General features: G+C 46.9%; 1 protein-coding gene across 2 annotated transcripts in view; it reads left to right on the plus strand.

Annotated features, from left to right (window-relative positions):
• LOC147684820 (cytochrome P450 3A21-like) overlaps window positions 1-27,777 on the plus strand; it is a 265,486-nt gene that overhangs the window by 134,005 nt on the left and 103,704 nt on the right. For both annotated transcript variants that reach the window (XM_086940695.1, XM_086940694.1), the window contains exons 4-5: window positions 3,772-3,871; window positions 10,769-10,882. In XM_086940695.1, the coding sequence (XP_086796821.1) occupies window positions 3,772-3,871; window positions 10,769-10,882 (214 nt within the window). The remainder of the gene's footprint in view (window positions 1-3,771; window positions 3,872-10,768; window positions 10,883-27,777) is intronic.

Genomic DNA, 27,777 nt, shown 5'->3' on the forward strand with positions numbered 1-27,777 from the left:
TCACCCTATCAATATGTTCTTTTCTTACTTACTTCTTCATTGTTCCAGCCATCACTCTATAGTGAACTATTGCCTAGCAGTTCTGTGACAAGTTTTATGTTTAAAGTTTTACTTTATTCTTGTGTTAAGTATTTTACCCCTACATCATTAATCTAAGGGCATGTTCTCGTTGCCCAGGATGCTTAAAAAACTTTGTTTATTGTCATTGATGGCCTTTAGTAGCCCAAAGCAAATGTCTCTACTTGCTTACGGACCATCTGAAGAAGGTGACCATTTTTCATCAAATAAGAACATTTAGCTATGGACAACACATTTGATGAAGTTATAATTCGGGACATGTATCTTAAGCACCCGGGCCCAATAGTCAAACTTAAGTTGGAATGTGCTGATCTTTAAAGGTTGTTTTTCCCCAGTTAATTCATACCAAGCAAATTGCAGACTAAGTCAACATCAGTGATTGACCCTTTTTCAGGTAGCCTACTGAAAATTATGGTTCACCTTTTATAAGGTTCTTATTCAGCAAAAATGGGATTTAGGGTCGTAAGTATTGGAGATAAACCATAAACCAAAACGTTGCAATAGAGAATAGACCCTGGTACATTTAGTTGCTGTCCCAAAACTGAAAAATACAATGTGTACTCTGTAAGTAAATATTCAAATGTGGTTATTAGTACTTGCATCATATTAGAGATTTACAACATTGTCACTCCCTTAGAGAATCCCATATAATAAGCATGGTAGGAGTGAGTCTAGCAGTTCAGCTGAAAACTGGAAATCCAGATTGTTCTCAGACCTCTAGTGAAGGACTGACTCTCACTCCCAACAACACAAAAAATGCCTAAATTAAGGGCACCAGATCTCATGCGGAAGAAGCAATATGCCAGGGGTATTATATGTTCCCACTGAACATGATTGATGTGTGAGGCAGGGTAATTCCATGCCTCCCGTAGCTGTGTGAACATTGAAATCCCACAAGAGGAAGGAGAAGCAGACTGATATATTAATTGCAACACACTGGCTGCATGAGTCGATTTGTAAATGCACAGAACATCTTGAGAGTCAAATCTTGAAACATCACCAGTATATCAAGTGGAATGTATGATCCTGATTACCAAAATGTTGTCAACAACTTTATGATCATTGGCTGCCAAATAACTTAGTCCCTGACTCCAGTATTAAAACATAGGCCTTCTAACTAGGCATTTGTGTAGCCAAAGGTCTTAAAGGCCACCACACTGGTGGTTGGGAACACAGATAAAACCAGATTTGAACTCTGGGGTTGTTGCAATAAACTCAAACTATAATGTTATCCACTTAGATGGCATGAGGCTTGGGCCATAACATGACTTGTATAATGAGTACAATAGGCAATGTGAGGACAACTAGGATCCACCTGAAGCCTCTGAACTGGACTGGCTGATGTTAAGGCAGGACCTCAAAACATAGCCACCAAGCAGAGTCCTATTTTTGTATGAAAGGATTTCGACTTACTCGGAAGAACTGGGAAATTTTCCCCACTTACGGCGTAAGAAAAGGAAACTTGCAGCATTGTTAAAATGAAAAAAAATCCACTAAAAGAAAGATTGCTAGAATCCAGCTATCAGTGACAATTAACAATGAGATGGGTGTTCAGGGAGGGAACTACATCAGACTGTAGTTCCTACATGGTAGGCAAGGCACAACCCTACCTGAATGAGGCCCCTACACCACAAGCCAGAACTAAAATCCTCTCTATGACACTGTGTACTCTAGGAATCACTGAATTTAACCCCACATGGGCTCGTAATGGGGAAAATACAAGCTGCAGACTGTGCCCCTACAAAAGAGAATCCTGGCTTCACCTTTTATGCTGCTGCCCCTCCCTTATGAATGAACACCGTCGACTTCTCCGCCCAGTCTGCATCATCAAGGGAATCAAGACATGCCGCGAAGCATCAGCCTAGTGCTTTTGTAGAATAACCACAATGACCTTGGCAAGTCTTGGGAAATTCATTCATCTGATTAGAAAGGCTTTAAAGGCAGCAAACGATCACAAACAAACCAGTGCCACCAGCGTGGTACAATAAGGGGATCAAGGCAGCCTCCCCTCAAATGAGCCATGATTCTATCCATCCGCCCTAAAGAAATTGCACCACATCAATGGCTTGAAACGGAAGGGACAAGGAGAACTATTCACAGACTGCTGTAGGAGAAAACCATCAAGGCCTACGAAGCTGTCTAAGAAACTTGGTGCAAGGACTTATGATAAAGACCCGGGGCTGACGGTCTGAGTGGGTGCTGCGGAGAGGGGATATATTACTTGAACAAAAAACTCTTTAACCAGCAGTCTTTATAGTTTTAATGTGATCATTGTTTTACACACCAGTTTTATTCTTTCTTACTGTAATGATTTTAATTAATTGAACAGTTAATAAATTAATTCATTCATACATCAGACTGACACTTGGAAAGAATCACATTCTCCTTTTATCAGGGACATTCCAGTGAATGTGAAATAGTGCCATCTTTATTGGGATATGATAGTTATAAGTTGGTAGAAATCAACGAAGGCCTACTCTTCTGTTCAGTGTAGTCGCCCAGTGTGAAACAAGGCAACAAAATGTTAACCTTATTATTGTACCTCTCTGACAACTGTGGAAGGATAAAATGAAGCATAACAGATTTTCATTGAGTGCTTCCTTAGTGTCTGTTGAATACTGCCACTAATAGAAAGATTCTCTACAAAAGAGGAAGTAAACCTAATGAGTACAATGCCTCTGAAGGTAATGGGGATAGCAGAGGACCATCAGAGATGGTTTCAGATACTGAACAGGACCTGAGGAAGAAAAGTATTCTCAAGTTGGATACAGAATGATAACAGAATTAACCTAAATAGCTCATTAGAGAGTAAATAGTCTTATTGACCTTCTCTTAGTAACCTGCTCAAAGCAAAATAGGCATCTGGTTAGTTTAAATTTGAAATTTATGAGCTCCATGGCTGGGGAAGTTTGAAGGAGACTCGTGAGAAGAGAGCAAACACCATTTTATGAATATTGTAGTTTCACCTTAAATTCACTTCAGAGCATTGTGGATCAAAAGAAATGTAGATCTCTTTTCAGTTAGTGAATCTCCCCTAAAATCTGACTGTACCTAGAGAAGACTTGAAGGCTAATCCCAGCTTCTCGACCTCATTAATCATGTGACCCTGTGCAAATCGCTACTTGTACCACAGGTCTCTAACAGTCCAAAATTGTGACCACATAAAAATAGGCCAAATGCTGAAAACAAGATCTATGCGAATAGTAAGATATCTATAATTACATGTACTTGAACATATTTAAAATGCTAATTGCATTGGTGATGCATTAATTTATTTTCCCACTCTATCTGTCTACCACGTTCTTATTTAATCCAGAAGGCCCTTCTCAGTCTACTTTACCCCTACATAACCCTCACTCTCTGCATTGTTTGCTGTTACTCCTACCTGACAGCAGAACTTTTACTTCTAGCATTTTTGCCTGGATAAGCATGGACTACTTCTTTCTGGGCTGTCTACTATAATTGTAAATGCAGCTTTAAGTTTGGCTCTGATGTCAAAGTTCCCTATTGACCCTCTTCATCACTACTTGGACATTGGGGGGCAGCGAGCACATGCAAAGTTGAGATAGTTCTGACAAACTGTTGACAGGTTGTAACCCACGTCCCCATGACTGTGTCACTGACCACAAAAGTCTGTTCTGCTATGCTGCTGGCTTCAGTGAGTTTTCAAATATGGTTCTTTTTGTTCTACAGGATATTTGAGGGGCGGACCCCACTACTCCTTGTCATGGACCCCAAAATATTGAAAAGCGTTCTTGTGAAAGACTGCTACTCTCACTTCACAAACAGACGGGTATGTTTCTAAAAAGGTGCAAATCTAACAAAAGTGGCCAGGTTATTGAATTTATACAAAGCACACATTTTAAGAAAGGTACTGTTTATTGTTGTGTTTGCAGTCATAATCTATGTTTTAGACTTTTAGTTTAACATATCTCTGTTGTGAGAGAGTGGGTGAAAAGTGTAGGATGACTTGCAAATCCAATGTCTTCTAGGTGCTTTGAAAGTGACAAAGCTTTATAGTAGTTAGGAATGTATTTGAGCGGTTGCTAGAGCGGTATGCAGAGCATTGCATGGTCACTAACATATTACATGACACCTGGAAAAGCGCCTTGAAGGGAAGTGACACTGGGATGCAAAGGCGTAACGTAAAATGATAGGTCCCCCTGCAGAATGTGGTGAGGTGCCCCTGAGACTCCCTTACCACAGAGAAATGCATAGGACGTAGGCTGAATCGAGGTCCCCTAGAGCCCTGCATTACACCTTCAAAGTTTTGTTTGATTGGGAAATATGAGTTCTAACCCTCATCCTGCCAGCATCTGGCCCATCGTTGGTACCCTTTTTAAACTGGGGCTGCATTGCAGGAAATAAGCCCCATATTCTAAACTTGTGCAAACAAGCGAGTATTTACCTCTGCCTATTAGAATAGGAAATTAATACTGCTTTTATATAATTTCCAGTACTCCAATGATTTGATTTGAGTTCATATATTCATTAAGAAAACGCCTTGTCAAACATTCATCTGGTCAACCATTGAATATTGGAAATAGTTTGCTTATTATGGACTCTGTTCTAGTTATAAAAATGGCTTGGTTATCAGCCTCTTCTCTTCCTTTCTTGCAGCAGTCTAGAGCCAGATGCTGAATCTAGAGTCTCTGGAGTTGATATTATATCACTCACACTGTCCTAAATATTCTCTGTAGTCTGCCCTAGGTGGTTCTAATGAGTGATCCACATTTTTTCATGACAGTTGCTAAAGCTTCTTCATTTTAGTTAGAAGTTCAGCATATTGAGTGGTAACAATGGCATTGAGGTCAGTGGTTTCTTTGAACAGCCACCGTTGCATCTCATTGGTGAGTCTGTCTATATTCGGGCAACTTATTTTCGTTAAATTATCCACCAAAGTGGTAGTAAGATTGGTAATGTTCAAGGGTTGTCTACCAATAGGCTGCATGTGTATGTAGAATTTGAGTACTTAGTAATTAGTTTATCTAAAGTGATTTCTAACTGCCAGATTCATGAAGCTACCATTTTGCGATTAGCAAATAGCGAAAAATTGCGTATCGCTATTTGAGAATCGCAAAATGGCATTCATGATAGAAAGCGCGGAAAAAATGCGATTCGCATTCGATCGCAATTGGCGATTGCGATGTAGCCGCAAACGTCAAATAATCGCAGTTTCAGCTATTTCCCATGCCGAAATAGCGACATCGCAAATAGCGATATCGCAATTAGCGATCTCGCTAACAGCGAGATCGCAAAAACGGGATGGCGCATTTCGAGCCCACTGATGACATCACAACCAGGAAGTAGGCTCACCACACCCACAAACCGAAGACAGAGCCAGGGAGTGGCAGCATTGAAGTTTGGAGCTCCTAAAGCAAGACACTGCAGCACCCAAGCCTGAAGGAAAGTGCAGAAAGATGGCCCAGGAAGCAGCAGCAGGGAGCAGTGGGCATGAGAGGAAAAGAAAATTGAAATTTTCAGAGGCTGAATTGGAGTATGTCATTGAGGGGGTGTGCAATGACTATGGGAAGCTGTTTGGCAAAGACTCTCGGAGGGTGCCAGAGCCCGAGAAGCGGAGGATTTGGCAGCGCATCCGCGCCCAGGTCAATTCGGTCGGTGTCACCCAGCGCTCCATCGACGACATTAAGAAGCGCTGGTATGACCTGCGAGGACGTTCGAAGGAGCGGATTGCTTTGCGGCTTGGAGACCAACTGGGCACTGGTGGAGGGGAAGCACAAGCCACACCTAACACCCCCTTGGAGGACATGATTGAGGAGACCATAGCGCCAGCAGCCTGCGTGGGGGTCGTTCAGCTGGACTCCTCACGACCCGGCCAACAACAAAGTCAAGGTAAGTGCCATGCGACTGCGACCCAGTCCCCAACCATGCCCATACGTCCTGCACTAGCACCATGACATCCCCAAATATGCACACCAAGCAAGCCAAATAAGCCCCATTGCATTGTGGTACTTGTAGTGTAATCATGAGGCCGCAGTCTGCCCAACAGTGCCAGAGCACTCATTGCTAAGTCTAAACAAAACCCAGTCAGGGAAAGCAAGGCTGCGTGCATGTGTGACATTTTCTTGTGCAATACACATAACATTAATCATCCACCCTTTCACATTACAGGTGCAGGGGATCAAGGCAGCACCGATAGTGATGCTCTACACATTGCAGAGAGCCCGGAGGACACTGAGGGTGAGGGACAGTCCTCCCAACAACCTGCAACATCACATCAAGCAGCATTGCAGCCAGCACCACTCACAGCACCAACACCCCGTGCCGACAGGTCCACCCCTGCATCCACTGCAGTGCAGCCAGCACCAGCGACAGCACCAACACCCCGTGCCGCCACAGCAGTGGTACAGCCTCCACCACCAGCGCATGGGAGGCCAACGAGGCACACACCAGCTGGCAGGGCACAGACCATCGCTCAGAGGCGCCAGCAGCACCAGGGCCCAGCAGGCAGCGGCAGGGCACTAGACACACCAGACCCAGGCCTGGTCATTGAACGCCGCATGCTGGGGGTGCATCGCACGCAGGCACGCCACATGGCGGCAATGCTTGCGCAGATGCAGGCAAATGGGCAACATCTTAGCCAGTTGACAGCAGCTGTGAGACAGAACAACCAGCTGCTTGTCTCACAGCAGGACATGACCCGTAGACGCCACCGACAACTACTGGCCCGCCTATCGGCCTACACTAGGTCTAACCATGTTGTCGGCCACGCCACATCACAGCTGGCACGTCGGTCTCTCGCTATGCAGGCACAAATGGTGCAGTGTTGCCAGGATGTGGCCAGGTCCCTGGACCTCCTCACTGCAGCTGTGCTAGGCCGACAGGCCAGTGGCCGGGATGATGCAGAGGGTGGTGACGACGCAAGTGAGGCTGCGTCGACTAATAGCAGTGCCTCCCTACCACCGGTGCCTCACCTTCGCCGCAGCAGCCGCCCAACATCAGGGAGTAGGGCCAACAACGTCCCTGACAATGCAGAGAGACGACTTGGGGCGTCTCGTCGCCAACATCGTTGAGGATTGTAAGAACATGAGGGTGGCCATGCAGTCAAGTCCTGCAAACCCCCTACCCCAGCATGGGGAGTTATGGAGTAATACACTCCCCATCAGACAATTGTTTTTCTTGAAGGCCAATTTAATGTGACGTAACATTAAAGATGAAAGGTCATACTTCATACACACTCATGTCATTATTTTATCCGTCATGCATGGGTGCAGTGTTGTGATAGTGGTATGTGTGCACTAGAAACAGTTTGTAGTGATGTGGTTTCGGCGCCTCTGTCCCTCCGCAGGATCTTCTCCGCGGGCATGACGTACATGTGGAGGTGGACGGTCGTCCCCTTCAGATTCACTGCCAGAGATGTCGACAGGTATCCGGCGCTTGGTTGCCATGTTGTGTAGTATTGCGCAGACAGCCACAATGCGGCAGCACACTGCTGGACTGTAATACATGGCCCCACCTGTCTTGTGCAGTATGCGGAACCTGCTCTTGAGCAGGCCAAATGTCCTTTCTATGCAATTCCTTGTCCGTATGTGTGCAGCGTTGTAACGGCGCTGCTGGGGTGTGGCAGGGTTGAAGTAAGGGGTCAGGAGGTATTCACGGAGGGCGTAGCCACTGTCACCTAAATGAGAGGAGCAGATGGTGAGTGGCTGTGCTGCGCAGTTACTACATAGCAATGAGACATTGTTGACAAAGTGCACTTACCAAGTAGGTGTCCTTCACCAAACTCTCCCCTGACCAGTCGTGAGTGGAGGCCGCTGTGCCGGAATATGAAGGAGTCATGGGTACTCCCTGGGTACTGGGCCACAATGTCAGTGATGTATGACTTAGCATTGCACACCATCTGTATGTTCAGGGAGTGGTAAGACTTTCGATTGCGGTACATATACTCAGTGGCAGCTGGTGGGCAGATGGCGACGTGGGTACAATCTATACATCCAAGTACATGGGGAAAATGGGCAACATTGTAGAATTGTAGCTTTGTCAAGTCCAATTCCTGTTGGCTCATGGGAAATTTGATGTGACGCTGTAGCTGGGTGAGCATGGCGTCAATGAAAGTGTGGAGGCAGCGTGACATGGTGGGCTGGGATATCCCCCCAGCAGCCGCTACTACCCCCTGGAAACTCCCGGAGGCCAGGAGGTGCAGGCTACACAATACCTGCACATGTGTAGGCACCGCATTGGTACGGCTTGTTGGGTGCTGCATCAGGGGGTCAAGGTCCTGGATTAGCTGCATTATCATTTCCCCAGTCAGCCTATATTTGGCATATATCTGCTCTCTGGTTTGGCCCAGCAAGGTGACCCGCTGGAGGAAAATTCTGTCCTGGATCCTGCGTCTCCTCTGTGCTGCTCGCTGCAGCCTTCGACGCCTCACCACCATGTACAATCCTGGCATTGTGGCACTCCACATGCTGTTGCTGGATGTCCTAATGTGTGATTGGTCAGGCCTGAACCTGTTGCTGATTGGCCAACAGTTTTTCAAAAGTGATTTTTTCATGGCTTTGATGGTTACCACCTGGTTTGAGTTCTCCTTAATTTGCGCCGCGCAAACGGCGATTTTTGGGTTTTTCTCTATTTGCGATTTTTAATGAATGCCGATAGCGATTTTATTTGCGAAATCGCAATTTTTTTCGCAGAATCCATGGTTTGTCGCAATTTCCGATTCGCTACCGGGATTCTGCGATTTTTATTGCGAATTCGCTATTATGTGTTAGCGATGTCGCTGTTTTTATGTTGAATGCCGATTTCGTCAATTGCGCCCGCAATTGCTTTCTCGCAGCGATTGCGGGCGCAATTTCACTTCATGAATATGGCTGTAAGTTAGTGATTTGTTGTCTAAACTACCAATGCAAGTGGCCAAAGATTGTAACTAGTCCACCTGAAGCACTAGTTTGTATGACTGCCTTGTTAAGGTGTTCATTACAGCACGAAGTATGGAATTAACAGATGTTATTATTTTGATTATATATGATTTAGGAGTGTTGAAGGAGAACCCTGCAGCATATCTTTCACGTTGCTGTGAATAGTCCACCTTCTCTGATAATCTAGCATCGGACTCACTCAGAGCAACACTTTCTGTACTATTTAAAATATGTTGTCCCCTATAGTGGGGTGTGTTGAAGAATCTTAAGTTAATGACAATTCTACAATGGGTATTTTATCCCAGTCCGGTCTACTATACTGAATGTGTGTAATCGTTCCAATGATGTTAGGTTTTGTTACTGATTGAGGCATATTATCAATTATAGTGGTTAGTATTATAGAAGATGTCACAGTTGAAAGTTTCTCTACTTCAATTATTTCTAGTCTGTTAAAATAGTGTTTAATGGATAGTGGCTTTGTTTTCTCCGGTGGTCGATTACCACCACCACTACAATGGTTGGGTAGATCCATGAGGTCCCCTTTGATTTTTAAGAGAGAGGAGTTGATCTCAGGGTAAGAGGCTTATTTCATTTTCTCAATCTAGCGCCATTATGATGCGTTAAAAATACTTATTTGATAGCTGCAATCTATGTGAAAATGTAGAATTGTGACCTCTGTGTTTCTGGCAACTGATTCTCTTGGGCATAAATAAGGTATTCAATAACTGGACATTAGCATGTTATAAGCAGTGGTTATGATGTTAGACCTTTTGAAGCCAGTCAAACAATCACGCAGTAGTGAAACTGTTTATAAAACAATCAGTCAGACCCTCTAAAGCTAAGCAAATTTCACTCACCCCCTCTTTCTTTTGCTGTGCTTCCACTTTCTCCAATCACCTGGTGTAATCCGAGGTCCGAGAAGTGGGCGGAAATGAGCAGTTAGATTTGTATGTGGTGCATGGGTTGCACCAGCCCCCAAGGCACTATGCACCCATTGCCTTCTGTGGTTCAGGGGCAGCTCAGCAGAGCAAGTACCCTTATAACCGGTGTGTCCTGACTGTGGGACACAGGTCAGCCCCCATGACACAACTCAAGTGACAATTTACACTGCACCTGTGGATCATGTGGAATAGGAGTGCTGAGTATCTGCTCAAATAAAATTCTTAGCGCGGGGACACACAGTTTTGTGTAGCCAGGCGCTCTACAAATGGCTTATTATTATTATTATTATAAAAGGCGTGCCAAGCCTCAAGACTGATCGCTAACCCAGCAGCCCACAGACTCCCACAAACAATGCCAATGTGTCTGATGCAGTCAGCGAACTAACTCAGAGCTGGGGCTCAGTTCAGACTAGGACCAGGATGGCCTCCTGGGTGATAGTGCACTTTACAAATACACATAACACAACAGTAGAGCTCAGAATGGCATCTTGATGTGTAGCAGTATGGTGTAGTATGTTGCATGTCGACGATTCAGGTCTGAGGGCCCAAGCAAAAGCATAGCTCACAGAATGACAGGAGTGTTCAGAGTGTTCCTGATTACATATATGTGGAATTAAGTTGAGTGAACCTACCGCTATCTACATTTATTTACCTTCAAGATTCCGCAACAATTGATATTTGTCTACAGACATTTTGTAGTGCGATATTTTGGATGTGATATTCTGTGAGAATACCACTTTCTGCCACTTAATAACCCCTGTGGCATTAGATAATAGTCACTTGCATGCCTATAGAGGTAATGTGGCTAATGACTCTTTTTTTACTCTTTTTTATTTCATAATGATTTATTATATTATATTTATTTTTTAGAACATTGGCTTGAACGGACCCTTGGAAGACGGAGTGACTATTGCTAAAGATGATCAATGGAAGAGGATTCGTACAGTGCTATCCCCAACTTTTACCAGTGGAAAACTAAAAGAGGTAAAAAAAGGACATTTAAAAAATCCCAAATATCATTTCCTGCTGAAAATGTAGTTATTTCCATAAGGACCTGCCTTATGAAAATATTATTTGAGAGGCCAAAGTGTTGTTTTAAAGAAACTAAGCCTATGCATATGTTTGCTGCACTCTTCTCCTGGTGTGTGATGTGATCTATAAACATCTACATGCTTTCTCTATAACTTAACATCACATATAGTAAGAATAATGTATATGGACGCACTTTGAGGATTAGAAAAAGAATTAGCGTAAATTGAAAGTATTCATTGGGCCCTTCTTGAATCTTTATGGACCCCGTGCCCACCAGGCACAGGCACAGGCACAGGCGTCAATCCCGGGGCAAACTGTGCAGCTGAGTGCCTGGTGGCAGTCTGGTAAATGCCATTACGCCTATGCAATTTGGGTATCATATACATTCCTTGTATGTAAGGTCAATATATAGATAAATGGTGAAGTCCTGGCACTGCTGTTCTCCCACCTCCCAAAAATATGGAAAGAAAACTCTCTTTACATTCAGAGCAGTGTATCTCATTTACCAAGTACATTAAAGGCAACTATGACTATGATTGCAGTGACTATATTACATTAAACAATTCCCACCTTGACTGGACATTAAGTATTTCGTATACCCAGGCCGGTTGCCTATTTTTTCTGGTAGTTTTCTGCAGGAAGGGTAATGGGTTTTAATTTCAGAGTGGTCTGTCTGAAGTGGCTGTGGTCCATGAAAGAAACTTGAAAATTCATCTCCGTATCCTGTGGGTTTAAGATATTGTGTTAAAAAGACCATAAAATGCAGTGCTGCAACTAAATTAATAATAGCTCATCTGTTGCTGCCTCTGGTTTCATTCATGTCATCAAGTGTGTGTTGTGTGTGTGCATTTGTACCGCAAAACTCGAAGGATACAAGATCACCCACCATGACTGCATCAACAAGCCTGGTGGAGAGATCGTCATCATACACAAGGAATCCATCCAGTGTACCACCTCAAATGACGACGTCACCCCAGCCATGGAAAACCTCAACATCTGACTCCAAACAAACAGCAAAACCCTCATCAGGGGCACACTTGCCTACCGTCCTACAGGACCATATCCAGCCTTCTGCTTGAACAACATTGTACTAACCTAAATCATCCATGCCACACTCTAGACTGCATCTTCATCTCTTCGAATGCATCAGGTATAACCACACCAGGGAACTTGCTTGGATCGACCACGCCATCCTCCAATTCAGCATCACCAGTTCAGGGACCTCTGCCCCCAGTCTGCCCAATGTCTCCCACCCCAGCTGGAGCAAAGTCTCAAAGAACACATGGATCAACACTCTCAATACCACCCACCCCATCTCCTCCAACAACCTTGAACAGAACATCAAAAACGTCAACAATTGGTTCGACCAACTAGGCTGACAGCGTCACTCTCATTGGCAACAACACCTACAGAAGGTCCACCAAGCCTGCTTGGTGGACTTTCTGTGGGTGTTGTTGTCAATGGTACACTGAAGGCCTCAAAACCGCTAAATAACAATGTAAACAACTGGAAAGGAGATGGTGAACTAGCAAGGACACGACCAATAAGAGCGCCTTCAAGACAGCCCTCAACCTCTACCACAGACAGTTGAGAGAATCGAAGAAAAAGCCCTCAGCCTCACATACAGTCGCGGTGCGTCCATAGGGGCGTAGGGGCATAGCCCCTCTAAGCCTGGACGCACAGCATAGCATACACAAATAAATATAATTGAATATTGAATTGAATTTTGTGCAGCGCTTCAATCCGGGTTGCGGGTCGGGACCCACCCGATTGAATAGGGAGTGCGCAGGGGGTGGGGCTGGCTGGTCTGCTGAGTGACAGTCTGCAGAGTGCAGACGTCAGAAGGCCAGCAGCAGTACGGGTGTGCACAGTGCGCATGAGGAACTTAGGGCTGCACCTAGCCCGAGCATGCGCACTGGCCAGAGATGCTCATACGGAATGAAGGGGCCGGGGGAGGGGTGCTGCTGTAGCCGGGCCCCGTGGTATGGAAGGCGCCAGGGCGAGGAGTCAGTGTGCCCCCCTAGCCAATCCTGGCGCTGCATGCAGCGCCAGGATTGTCTGGTGGCACACTGGCTCAGGCTCAGCACTGCATGGCCAATCACTGTGTGACTTCATTGTGAAGCCATGAAGTGATTAGTCATTCTGGACGCGTGCGCCGACGAACTTGTCCTGGTGTTGCTGCAGAGCACTTCTAGACTCGCCTGTCACCACGTGCACATAGGCAGCAGCAGAGGGCCCTGGTCACCACACAAGGATACCGAGATGCTAGACTGCAGAGGGGACGACTGTTGTGCCAAGGCTGGGCCAGGAAGAGGTCGGTGACGGGCTCTAAACCAGGAGCGGATTGCGGAAACCGAACTATGAGCACCCGGATCTGGGAACGGAAGGCCTGTGCGCAGCTACAGAGAACCCCAAGGGCCTCCGGAGCGTGCTTGTGAGGAGAGTATCAGATTCAGATACCCTCTCAAAGGTAAGCTGGCATTAGTTACTAGTTACGCTGCTGCTTTGAAAGATGTGTTGGACGCTGATTGTTACAACCAAATTGTGTGGCTCCAGCAGATTAAGAAATTGTTGTTTTACAAAGGACTAAGGGAGTTACGGGGAGTTTCTCTTCCCTTCCCATTCTTTCAGCAGAACAGATGGAAAACATTATTGGTCTTTGGTGACAGGAATGAGCTAAGGGAAATTGCAAGTTCCTCACTGACTGGGAGATTTTTTTATTTCAAATGTTGCAGCCTTCTCAAATCCTATTGCGATGTTATTACTCTCCCACTGGACAGAAAAACCTCTATTTTCAGTTCAGGGTCAGCACACTCCCATTAAAATCATTCACCCACAAATGACCCCCAACTGAGGGTGTTTTATGTCCTGTGTGCGAAGATGTCCACATAAACAATACCACGTATTTTGTTTGCTTGCTTGGGATATACTAGCCTTCACCAAAAATGGATCAAACCTCCTTGCAAACTCCTGGGGATGTGAAGTAGTTATAATGCCCTCAGAATCATGAAGACAGATTCCCGCTCAGTGTATGCATGTGCCATGTTCTGTAGCCAAGTTCCTGGGTTGCTTGTGGATACAAAGATCAAGGTTTCTTACCTCATGGAATTGCTGGATCCACTGCTGGGCCGGACCGAAATATCCACAGAGGCTAAGGCTTTATTTGTACAAAATGCAATTTATGGGGCCTTTTTCATACTCCTTATTGAATTTTCACTTTAATATATTCAATTTCTACAGACTACCTAGTTATTAAATTGTGCAGAGACCTTGTAAGTGGGCTACTTGTATATTTTGTGTAGTTTACCTTCTTCTCTTAATTGTGTTGTGTTGCACAATGTCCCCTATATTAAGTTTTGGTTGATGCTGCTCCGTGTTTTCCTTTTATACATTTTAATATTTTTATCTCATGTTCATTATATATTTTACTCTTATTAGGATTTTAATTCGTACAATCGTATTAACTGGCTTTTATTGTTGACATTTTAATGATAACACTCGAACCGTCTAACTCCAAATAGTGTCTGTATGCTGAAAAGCTAGGGATCGCATACATGTAGGTTCGAACATGTTTTATCAGTGGATGTATTGTTTATCAACTTTAGGAATTTGTTTAACTCGATGCTTTTATGATCTTAATGCCGAAATAAAGTTATTTGGGATGGAGAACAATTAGTACAAATATTTTATTGCTAAATACTGATGTAAATTAATTCAATATATTTATTTTAAATGAAAAAAAAAAGTTAGAGTATTAATCTTTGAACGGAAAAGTCCCTTGCATGGTGATGGATGCACAACATTGCCCAGAGTGACCCAGCTGCAATAATATCTGGATAGCTGGTGCATATTTGTTTATTCACGAGTAAACACGGATCCATGATGGCCATAACATAGGCCTGTCTCGCAGATTGAGGTCTTGTTTGAGCTATTCATCACCAAGAAGTAAGGCATCAATAATTTAAGATCTTGCCCTGGAGAAACAGCTCACAACTGCAAAACACGGTTGGCTGTAGTGACCTCTAGCAGTTAACAAACATACAGGAACAGGACTAAGGTAAGAAGAGTGTTGCCAGTTGTTGACTGCTAGTGAGATATGCCAATTCTGCGAGCAAAGGAGGGCCCAGATACTAATTGAAGTACAATACTATTTACCATTCCACAAACTCCAAGAATTGCTTTGCAGTAGGCGAAGAATATAGGACTGTGGCAGGGGATTTCACTTTTGTGTGCAGGAGCAGGATTGCAAGACGGTGGCAAGAGCAAAGTGAGTTCAGTTGAGGATGTAGAAAATAGCCCCAAATGGGTACTATGTCTGAGGGATGAGTTGGGGCATAATGAGGAAGGAACTGCCCAAGTCGGACTACTGCATTAATGGCAGGGACATTACTTTAATGGTGGACTGAGACTCAATATTCACCTTATTTCTGGAATACATTTTTGGGGAAATGTGGCCTACGGTAATTGGGAATAGAAGGACATTGACCAAAAGGTGTGTCAAATTAGTACATGGATTTTGGTGGCCTTATATGAGCAGAAAGTGTGTTACATGGTTGGTCTATTTCTGGCCATGGACGGACCTCCTATTTTGTGATGAGTCTACCAAAGTACCAATATGACCTACGCATCATCATCCATGCTGTGTGCTTGGTCAGGTGCTAGTGGTGGAAGACACAAATCTCTGTAAGATTTTATACAATGCCAAGTTTGTGCCCCAATCCAAATTGGCTACTCTTACAGGGTATGTACATAAGATGTTCCTTAGGAAATCTGCTGAGCCTGCCAGGCACGAAGCCAGATGGGTGCAATTGTTTTATCATGGAAAAAGGCAAGGCATGCTTAGCGAAATGGTAATTGAAGGGGTCATTGAGCCATTGGAGGCTTCCAAGCATCTGTGCAGGGTGGTCATAACAAAGATTGCTGATTCAAGCCTAAGATTCTGTGTTGATCTCCAATCTAAAAAAAAAAAACATCCAGATGGACAGTTTCCCCATGACAAACATATGGGAGACAGTGTTTAATCTCGAGGAGTGTTAGGTACATGTCCAATTTAGATTTAAGGAGTGCCATTTCAGATCAAGATCCCTGATGACTTTAAACCGCTCATTGCTTTCATCATCTTGAAGAGTGTTTATCAGCTCACATTCCTTCGTTTTGGTCTTTCATTTCAGAGGATTATGTCTGAAATGTTTGGTGACTCACTTCACTTCTCCTTCCAGGATCACATATTTATTTATGGAAAGGTTGTTGAGGAACACAGTGTCACCTTTCCATAGGTGCAGGACAGATTGGAGAGAGCTGGCTTGACACTTTGCAGGGACAAATGTAAATTCATGGTTGAGGAGGTGGAATACTTGAGGCACATCAGTTCTGCTGATAAAGTCAAGCCCAAGGCTAATTTGATTAGAACAATCAAAGACACGCCAAATCCATTTGAAAAAGACAAGTTTGCTCTTTCATGAGTATGATTGAATACTATTCTAAATATGTTAACGATTTTGCAGCCAAAATTGAGGAAAGAGGCACTGACAGTGAATCTCTTACAGATGACTCTCTTAATCCCCTGTGGTCCTGTACATCAGCACACTGTTTTGATTTATGGGCACACTATATGACTCTATTAAGCAACCAATGGCAGCTACCTATGTTATGCCATCTATTAATGTAACAACTGCACTTTCACAATTGCTTTATTAACCTTCCTGCTTTCTCAAATTTGCTTGAAAATGCACGATTTTTCTTCTTTTTTTCAAAATTTTCTTGGGGGGGGAGTAAACCCCCAAACCCCCCTTTTGGGGTTCGGGCTCGCTCGCTGCACTTGCTCGTTACGGTGCTGTATGCAAATCACTTTGCGCCCCACAGCTTTCAAATGTCACCCACCGCCCCTGCTCACATATTGAATCAATCACCAATAACAGCAAAGAACTCTTCAACATTGTCAAATAATTCTCCAACCCCTCAGCTGCAACAAACAACATGAGCCCCTCACAGGAATTCTACAACAACCCTCCAAACTTCTTCCACAGCAAGATCGTCAACATCTGCAGGAATTTCAAATTCCAGCCCAAGCCCAATGACTTCTTCAAGCAACACAATGACCCCCTTAACAGAATAGAGCCAGCTTGCCCCAAAGGACATCACCTAATTCATGGACACAATCCACTCAGGGGACCCAACTGACTCGTGCCCTCACCACATCTTAAACCTAGGTGATGCCAGAATCAGCGACATACTCACCACCTTGTTCAACACCTCAACTACCGCTGCCACTTTCCCCGAGGACTGGATACATGCAGATGTCAATGCCCTACTAAAGAAAGCATTGGCAGACCCCAACAAACTCAATAACTATCAATCTCCCTGCTCCCATTCCCAGACAAATTATTAGGACAAGTCATCAACCAACAACTCTCCTCACATCTGGAAGAGAACCTCTTACTCAATTCGTCCCAGTCTGGATTCCAAAACATCCCTCATCCTCCTAGACCTCTCGGCAGCCTGCGATACGGTCTCCCACCACGCACTCATCACAAGGTTGCACAACATAGGCATCCAAGGAGCTGCTCTCAGATGGGTAGCCCCTTTCCACACGGTAAGAACACAAAACATCAGCCTTCCCCCTTCACCTACAAACCCAAGGAAATCATCTGTTGAGTGCCCCATAGATCCTCGCTCAGCCCTACCCCCTTCAATACTTATATGGCATCTATGCCTAGCATCGCCAACACCCAGCGACTCAACATCATATGTTGACACATGACTCATCCTCTCCTTCTCCGAAGACACCACCAACACTGAGATCAATATCCACAACTGCACAACAGATGTTGCCAACTGGATTAAGGACAACTCCCTTAAGCTCAACATGGACAAGACAGAGGTACGGAAACAAAAGATTCCCATGGGACTCATCCTGGTCGCTGTCACAACTCTGACCTAATCCTTCCCCCACTGACCACTCTAGGAACCTAGGCATCATTCTGAACAACAAGTTAAGCATGACAACTCCGGTCAACTCCGTCTCCTCCTCCTGCTTCTTCGTCCTCTGCATGATTCATAAGATATTCAAACGGCAAACTCAAAGCTCAAGACACACCATCACCCAGGCTCTAATCTTCAGTCGACTGGACGATGGCAATGCTCTCTAGGCTGAAATCACAGCTCACCTCTCCAACAACTACAGACTGTGGAAAAAGGTAGGGCCGATGACCTTTTTCAGAGTTGCCCGGCGTTAACCGCCTCTATTACCACTCAAATTACCAAACAAAGAGGCAGGCGCTGGAGACTGGAAGGCAGGAAACAGAAGTTTTATTCCGACGGAGCAGAACACATCAAATCAGACAACAGAGTATCTTCTCGAGGTGCTCTAACCGCATCTCTGAGGCCTGGCCTCTTATACACAGGTTTACGATCTTTATTACAGTTTATTGCATGTGGCACATTCTTGCAAATGCTTTGAAGTATGAAAGGACATCCTCGGAATCCCCGCTTCAGGCCCGTTCCCACACACATTTACAGTTGAAGTCCCCACCCCGGTCACAACAGGTGATGATTGTCGCGCAGCTGGACTTTCCGCCGATTCACGGAATGTATGTGGTTGATCGGATCTCATGGGGTGGGGGCTTTGATCAACTCGTGGATCCTTTGATGGGAGAAGCTTCCTACTGTATGGGGGGGGGGGGCAATGAACGGCATCCGCAGGGCCAGGTGGCGGCCTGGGAACGAGTAAGACAAACGGGCACAGAGGAAAGGGGGGGGTTTTATCAAAGGACCCGGGATCATGAAAGGAATGGAGGGAGGTGTTGAGCTGGGAACAGGATGGGGTTCCGAGGCAGAGCTGTGCTGAAGAGGGGTTTATGGCCCAAGGCATGTGACAGCGGGGGCTGTCAGCGCGCAGGGGATGCTTGCGAGGTCAGGAGTGAGAGAGAGAGAGAGACGCGCTGGCTGTCGGCGATGGGCAGAGAGGCCATGGGATTTAAAATGGCTGCCGCTTACGCGCACGAATGGGCTCGAAAAGGGGGCAAGATGGCGCCGATAATGTTGACACTGCAGTCTAGGTTTTAACAGTCCTCCCTTTTCAACATATCTAGCCAGCTTGCCTACTCAAGGTCTATCCGCATTAAATTCCTAATCTCGACATCATATAGTGCTCCCATACGTTCCTTTCCAAAGTCCACAGTCTTAGGGCAGATACAATTCGCACATAATGAACACAGAGGCGGCAGGCATTGAATTCCTAAGCAGAACCCACATATCACAACCACAGGAATCAGGATAATGGTAAACAGTCTCCAGCCCCAGTTCTTAACAGTATTCCAAAACCATCCACCAAGCGACCATTCTTCCTGCTCCTGGTGAACTTCTGAGGAGAGTCTGTGGAGATGTTCGATGGCCTTGTACACTGAGGGTGAATTGTCCGGTATATATGTACAGCAGCTGGACCCAATAATGCGGCATTCTCCACCACGATCCGCTAGAACCACATCTAGAACAAGGCGGTTCTGGAGAGCCACCAGGCGGACCGCTTGAAACTCGGCTGTGTTGTTTGCAAGGATACCAGCTGTGATGTTCATTGTTGTCTCGACTGCCTGAGTCAAATGTCGGATGGCACGGCTGTTTGCCATCGGGCCCCAGAGTGGAACAAGTCCCTTCATTGCGTCGAGGAACTGTGCTCCTGTCGAGTCGGCTTGTTCAATGTCCTTGCCTCGTTTTTGTCGATGATGATTCGTTGGAGCCACATAGGTCGGAGGAAGGATGAAGGAGATAAAACAAGTGCCCCCCCCAGCCTTTGGGGAGCCAAGTGTAGGCTTTTGTGCCGCAAACGAAGTACATGTTTGGAGAGGATACAAAGGAAGGTGGATCGGCAGAGTCCAAAGTTCTGGTGAAGCGGCAAGCACTGCGGCCCACCAGCTGTGTCCCAAGCCCTTCTATGCACATAAGGCCTGTGACGTTGATGACAGATAGGGCCACAGTCAGGGTGGTGGCTGTTCGCTTCCGAAGGTAGGAGAAGGTGGGTCTGGTCGGATTGTTGAACACCTGCATTTCAATTCGTTCTTTGGCAGGGATGTCCATGTGGATAGAGTCGTTGGAGGTCTGCGGGCAGAAATGTGTCTTTGTTTTGTTTCGCCAGACCTCATGAAAGAAATGCGTCATGGTTTTGCTGGAGGTGGCATTGTCTCTATGGCTCTCTTGCAGGAGGATTAGCCAAGCAAGGCAGGAGCCGTGAATTGAGAAGGGTGAAGGGATGAAGGGTATCGAATGTCCAGTGGCGTGGGGTAGCACCCCACAGATCCAGCAGTTGGTGGCATTGGTGGCAAGATTGTGCTGGTGCAGCAGCTGTACAAAGGAGTTGTTCCAAAACTCCTTTCACCTTTCTCTGAGTTGGGGAGAGAGAGAGATCAAATAATGCTCCTTCATGGTGGTAGGCTATGCAGTGGTCAGGAATGTCTCATGAGCGGGTGCGTTTTCTTCCACAATCCAGAGTGTGGTCATGAGGAGAAGGCAGAAGAGGATCGTAATAAAAAGTGCAATTGTCTTTGAACTGTGGATTCTGTCTGTCTTTGGGTTCCTGTAGCGAATTTTCGGATGTCCGGTTGCTTCCATCACCTTCTTATCGGGCGCTTCCATCATCTTCTTATCGGGCACTTCCATCATCTTCAAGGGAGCTCGGTAGCGGGCAGAACCAAAAACCTCGTCTGGCTTTCTCTCCTGACAGCCTTTGTAGTGTTAGGCCACCGATCTGAGAATTATGACTTAGTCAATGGTCTGCTTAGCTGAAACTCTCTCCTTTCGTCGCAGGTTATACCCTTCTTTGGATGGCACGGTGGGGTCAGGAATCTTTGCAAGTTCAAGTGTCTCTGTGTCTGGGTAGCAATTCAGCGATGGTCGGTCTTTGTTCAGGAGCTCTTCCTGGGTGGTCACGTCTTCGGTCGTCGTCAGAGTCGGGGGAATCCGCTTGCAATGGTGCGCATGCACCCAGGTCCGCTTTCCTTCCACTCGAAGAGCTGTTCGGGTGGTGAGTAGGACTTGCCAGGGGCCCGTCCACCGGGGTTCCAGACTCTTGGCGCGCTGGAAATTCTTTATCAGGATGAAGTCCCCGGGTTGCAGGTCGTGTCCGGGACCTCTGGAAGCGTCAGGGATGGCATGCAGCACCTGTTGGTGAATGACAGACAGAGTTTTAGTCAATTTGTACAAGTAATCAGACATTAGGACGTCCGGGACGTCATGAATGGAAGTCGGTTTTCGTGCAGACCAAACGCTCATGGGTCGGCCGAAAACGACCTCGTAAGGTGTCAAGTGGTGTTTGGTGGGGGTGGAACGCATCGATAGCAATGCTAGTGGGAGAGCGTCCGGCCATTTCAGTCCTGTGGTAGCCACTATCTTGGCTAGCTTTAGTTTTAGCGTGGCATTGTGTCGCTCAACAAGTCCAGCAGACTGGGGGTGGAAGACTGCGTGGAACTTCTGTTTTACACCCAGCCCCTTTAAGATGAGCTGGATAACTTCGGCTACGAAGTGGAGGCCATTGTCGCTCCATAAAATTCGACAAAGGCCGTAGCGAGGGAAAAATTCTTTTAACAGTACTTTTGCAGTGGTCATAGCAGTGTTATCACGGGTTGGGTATGCTTCCACCCATTTGCTGAATGCGCACACCACAACAAGTACGTATTTCAGGCCTTGGCATCTGTCTAGTTGGATGTAGTCCATCTGCAGGACTTCAAACGGGTGATTGGGAACCCCAAACCCTCCCCGAGGTACCACAGTTTCTTTCCCGGGGTTATGTTGCAAGCATATCAAACATTGTTGGACCAGACGTTTGGCGGAGTCTGTGATTTTGTCGTTGTGCCAAACTCTGGAGACAAGTTCAATCATGGGGGCTGATCCTATGTGAGCAGGGGAGTGTGCCATAGTCAGTATGGGAATCAGGTATGAGTCGGGTAGCAACCATTTGTTCGTGTCTTTTGTCCGCCAGCAGCCTTCATCGTCTTTCAGTCCCACCCGTGCCCATTCAGTCAATTCGTGTTGTGTGCTGGCCATTTGAATGCCCCTAATAGTGTCCCTAGCGCTGGTCCATTTCTCGGCTTGGGACCTGGTTACGTACATGCGTGTCGTCGTCCTATTTTCAGCTGTGGTTCGAGCAGTGATATCGGCTAATGCATTTCCCTGTCCAATAATGTCTGTCACTTTCTTGTGTGCCTGGCATTTGATAACCGCAAGTCTTTTGGGGAGAAGGACAGCTTCGATCAGGGCGGAGACTAGATCTCCATGTAAGATGGGGTGCCGTGCGAGGTCAAGAATCCCCTTTCCTTCCAAAGGAGCCCAAAATGGTGAACCACCCCGAAGGCATACTGGCTGTCGGTGTAAATGTTCGCTGTGGTTCCTGCTGCTAGGATGCATGCTCGTGTCAGGGCAATCAGTTCCGCTGCCTGTGCAGATCGTTGTGTGATGCGGGCTGTCTCTACTACAGTATGGGCCGTGGTGACTGCATAGGCAGCTGAAGTGGTGCCATCGGGGAGTTTGATGCAAGAGCCGTCCACCCACAGCTCTCCGTCAGGGTCAGGGAAAGCCGTGTCTCTGAGGTCAACCCTACTTCTAGTCTGATCGTCCGTGAGGGTCACACAGTCATGTACAGGGGGCACATTTGGATCGTTCTCCGGTAGGGGCAACAAAGTTGCCGGGTTCAGTGTGGTGCATCTTTTCAGGGTGATGTGGGGTGCGAGCAGAGTCAGTTCGTATCCAGTCAGTCGTGCACTCGTCAGGTGTTGCGTCTTAGTTTGGTTCAGGAGGGTGTCAACTGCATGGGGTACTAGTACCGTAAGGGAATTCGAGAGCACGATCCCCTCACTCTGTCGGATAGAGATCGCAGCGGCAGCTACAGCTCGAAGGCAGGCAGGCAAGGCTCTGGCTACGGGGTCAAGAGTGGCAGAGAAGTAAGCGCATGGTCGTTGCTTTGGGCCAATGGACTGGGTCAAGACAGATAAAGCACACCCCTCCCTTTCGTGAGTGTAGAGGGAGAAGGGCTTTGTGTAATCGGGGGTACCTAGGACAGGGGCTGAACACAGGGCATCTCGTAGCTCTATGAAGGAGGATTGGCATTCAGGGGTCCAAGGGAGGGGGAAGGGGACATCTTTAGCTAGTAGAGAAAGCAGCAGTTTCACAATGAGGCTGAAGTTTGGCAACCACTGTCGACAGAAGGAGGTGAGGCCTAGTAGGGAGCGGACTTGTTTCTGGGTCTTAGGGACAGGGGTTTCAAGAATGGTTTGGATCCGGTCGGGAGTAAGTTTCCTTCCGTCTTTGGACAGAAAGTGGCCTAAGTAAGTGACCTGGGGTTGGCAGAATTGCAACTTCCTCTTGGAGACCTTGTGGCCATTTTCCGCAAGGAAGTGCAGGTGCTGAATGGTGGCGGTGGCCGCTAGTGGAGTGGTGTCGGCCGCCAAAAGGATGTCATTGACGTATTGTATCAACACCACTCCATCGGGTAACTGGACCTCATCCAGTTGTCTCTTGAGGGCCTGACTGTAGATGCTGGGGCTTTCTGTGTAGCCTTGGGGTGCTCGACAGAATCTATATGAGCGGGCTTTTAGGGTGAAGCCGAAGAGATATCGGCTGTCTGGGTGGATGGGGATGGAGAAAAATGCGTTTTTGAGGTCAATGACAGTGTAGGTGGTGGCAGTAGAAGGAATCAAAGTCAGGATAGTGGTGATGTCTGAGACCACGGGGTACTGGGGTACAACTACTTTGTTGATCTCTCGAAGGTCGATGATGAAGCGGTATGCTTTCTCATCTCCCTCTCCTTGTTTCTTGATGATGGGCAAGATAGGGCTGTTGCAAACGTTGCTAACCACTTCCTCTACCACTCCTGCGTCTATCAGTGACTGAATAATCTTTACCAATGCCTTCTCGCCCTCGGGCGATATCCGATATTGTGGAAGTTTTGGGAGTATGGCGTCCGGTCGAACAGTGATGTGCACTGGGTCAATCATCATGCGTCCTAAGTCCGAATCTGTCTTGGCCCACAGATACGGAGGCAGAGTGTCAAGTAGGGACGAGTCAGCGTCAGTGATAGTAAACATGCGTCGGGAAGGGCAATGTCTAAGCAGAATGAGATTGTCGTACAGGAAAACTCGAACTCCGTCTTGGGAACATCTAATAGTCGCTCGGAAATGCTTCAGCAAGTCGAGTCCCATAATGGCGTCAGGGGTATTGGCGGAAAGCAAAAACGTCGTGTCAGTTGTGTTGTTCTCTAAGTCAAAGGGGATCGGAGTGGACAAAGGGTTAGTGGAGGGCGTTCCATCGAAACCTATCGATGTCACAAGTGAGCCAGACAAGGGTGCCCTTGGAATCAGTTGTTTAGATAACGCACTACGTGTCGCGCCAGTGTCTACCAGAAATGGAGACTTTGTACCCAGGACCTTAGCAGTGACATAAGGACCTTGCTGGTCAACATAGAGCTCGACTGGATCCCTCCCTTGCCCTTGGCAGTCCTATGCGAAGTCGCGGGCATCGTCGCAGTCAGACTGCTGGTACTGGTTCTGTCTGGGTCAGTCAAATGTATTTGGTCTGTTTGATTTATCGTTAGTCATGTCATTTGCGGGCCCCCGTTGCTGTCCTCTATTTCTCGGTCCACCCGCTACGTCCTTGGGGTCCCTATTTCTGTTCATCTCCAACAGAACCGGGCACTGGGTCCTCGCTAATGTCTGTACGTCCAATGTGGGGTGTTGAGGTGCGGTCTTTAGGAGGTGTGTTCCTGGGGACATTTGTCTGATAGTTTCCTTTGTATTGCTCCCGTCCTATAGTCACCCCTTGCAACTGCGCAATCATCACCCTCTCTTTTAAGTCTTTCTTCTTTTTCTCTGTCGCTCTATCGTTTTCATTTTTCTGGTGCTCGTAATATTGGGCCATCTGAAGGATAGCCGCAGGTTTGGAGGCCGCCCAACTACTCTCACTGGCCTGCAGTTTCTGAGAGGCCTCCGGCGACAAACCCTTAACATAATTCTGGACAAACAGATGGTGTCCGGTTGCAGTGGTCATGTCCTGGCCGCTGTACTCGGAGAACACCGTTTCAAACCGGGAGAAGTAGTCCGATACGTCTTCCTGGGGTTTCTGACGACAAGCCGTTACTATCGACCAGTCCACTTTCTTTTCTGGGATCAGGGTTTTCAATTTCTGTACAATTTTGTCTGGGAGGTCTAAAATGGATTTCAAAGTCTTCTGTCCAGGTTCTCGTTGCCTATCTATGTCATCGAGTTGTGACCAGGTATGTCCGAACAGCTCAAGGTGGTCGACTTTCCGGATTTGCTTCCACACATCAGCTGGTAGACATAACCCGAAAAACAAGTCGATGTCAGCCAGGGTCATAATCGTTGAACCTAGGGCTGTACCTAATTCAGTGTAGAAGGCAGTGGGGTTTTTACGTAAATCGGGCAGAGATTTCCGGAACGTCAGAATATCTTGCCGATCCCATGGCTGGTAGACCCAGTTGTACACTACCCTCCCTCTCGCATCTTGGTGGTTGACGTCATCGTGTGTTCCTAGACCTCGTGGAGGAACCCAGTAGGGGGCAGCTTCTCTTATTGGCATCATGGTGCTAGCTCGCTCAGTTCGTGGTTCGGTTGCTACGGGTGTCGTGGGTTTAGCTTCAGATTCCTGTTCAGTGAGGTGGCGGAAAACCTCAAGCGTACGCGTAAGGAGGTCCATCACATCACACTCGCCCTCATCCCCGATATCGACCTTCCTATACAGAGTCGTTGGGCTCTCGGGACCTTTGTCTCGATATCGGTCCTCATACGCGTTCAGGGCATGATAACACAGTCGTACGGCAAAATGTCGTCTGTGGCTCCCTGCATATGAGTTGAACATATCCGTGATGTGCTCTTCACTTTCCTTTCTTTCTACCAGTGTCCTCACTATCTTGTCAATCCCTGCTCGCTCATCCTTGCTTAATCTGTTCGTTCTTGCGGAATCAGCCTTTCGGGTCTCTGGGTCATCTAACACTGTCGCTTGTGCTGTATCTAGTACAAGGGGTTCGGCCGGCGCGGAGGCCATAGGGACCGAAGCTCTGGTACCACTCTCGTCAGTGCTTGGGGATAGCGGGTGCTGTGCTAAGGTTTGGGAAGGGGCATATGGAGGGGGCATGTAGATGATCGGAGGACTGAGGTTCCGTGACAATTGTAAGTGGTGTTTTCGACTCGCCCGAATATAGTCGAGTCTGGTATCTATGAACCGCAAATGACGAGTTCAGTAAGTGTGCGCAGTTTCGCTGTGCTAACTTAAACCGTTCATTTGTTATGTGGGTTTTTCATCTGTACCCACGGGTTCCATCTTAGATACGGCATCCATTTTGTCTCTTGCCCTCAAGTAGCCAGCGAACGGACGTTGTCCGCTTCGCGACCCTGGGACTCCCAGGATATTTGCGGAAGACACATGTTCTTTGTGAGTGTCTTTATGACGAGGGGGTTGCTACTGTAAGGCAGATGCAGCCGCTCGAGGCTCATCTTTGCCGCACGGACTTATTGTCTCAGCCGTGCATCTCATTAGGCACGTCCCTTTGATGCCTGTATCTCGTGTTTCCCGATACCTCCCCTTTTACACCCTTTCCGATTTCCCCACTGTCTCCGTCTTCCTCTGCACCTGTCTTTGTTCCTATTTCGATCTGTTTTACTGCTGATTGGAATTTGCTAATGGTGGGAAGATGGGTTTTTACAGTTGGGAACCGCTAAATGTTTCCGCACTTATGTTCCGGACCTCATGTGTTTCAAAGTGACCAAAGCGACCCCTCTGGGGGATAATTGTGGGAACCGGGCTGTAAACTTTTGTGTATCATGTTATCCTATGGGTAAAAACTGTATAAAAGGAGCGATCCACAGAACCAATTTGAAGCAGTCTCCCCAAGTTGCACGCTGTGTACTTGTCGTGATCTCTGTGTTCCCTGCAGCAAATAAACCTTGAATCTTTGACGTCAAAGGAAGTGTCCCGTGTCTCTGTGACTTGTACGCCGGAGCAGGTTACCCACGAAGGTTTCAGGTGTTGTGCCCTGGCACCGCTGGGTCCAAAAGAACCCAGTCCTTCAGTTGGCGCCCAACGTGGGGCTGCATCAGTGGTACCGGTCCAAGCCCGACGATCGTGAGGAACTTCGTGTGAAATCTCCGAGGGAAGGTGCACTCCGCTTCATCGATCCTGTTGTCGAAATAAGTGGCCCGAAGACTTTTCCCGCGAAGATTCCCGCCTCCTGACGGCTGCGACGGACTGCTGCCCTGACTGTAGACCTGTTTTGGCGCCTGGCGTAGACCTTGGTATAGCGAGACGATTGACGGGCCTTCCTGGTGACGCCATCGATCTTTGAGTTAAGTATTTGTGGGTCGCTCCCAGAGTTCTTAGTTGTGGTTACTTAGTGGTTGCATGGTTCCATTGCATTTGTGGTTCTTGATACTTTGTTGTGTTGTTTGACGACTGCAGCCGCCAAAAACCGAGGGTTTTGTTCTTTGCTGGGACTTGGTAAATCCCGTAAACCTTGAAGTTTGTGAAACTCGGCTAGTGTGCAAGATGCCTGGTCGCAGTACTTTGTTCAGTTGTTTTAGACCCTGTGGTGCAGATTCCCGACTAGAGGACTCGTGTCCGATACCTCCGGTTGGGACTCCTACTTATGACTTATATAGCAAACATGGGCTAGGCCCGATTACCTTTAACGATTATTGGATTAAATATACAAAGAAAGACGGCGACCTTCGTTGGCCACCTCACGGTAGCTTCGAGGCGTCGATCTTAGATAATCTAGAAATGAAGCTGTTCGAACGTAAATCAAGGCCGGCCATGTTTGATGCCTTTCGGTTGTGGCGCAAAGAAGCCCGACA

The sequence above is a fragment of the Lissotriton vulgaris genome, chromosome 10 (assembly GCF_964263255.1).
Source record: "Lissotriton vulgaris chromosome 10, aLisVul1.2, whole genome shotgun sequence".
NCBI lineage: Eukaryota > Metazoa > Chordata > Amphibia > Caudata > Salamandridae > Lissotriton > Lissotriton vulgaris.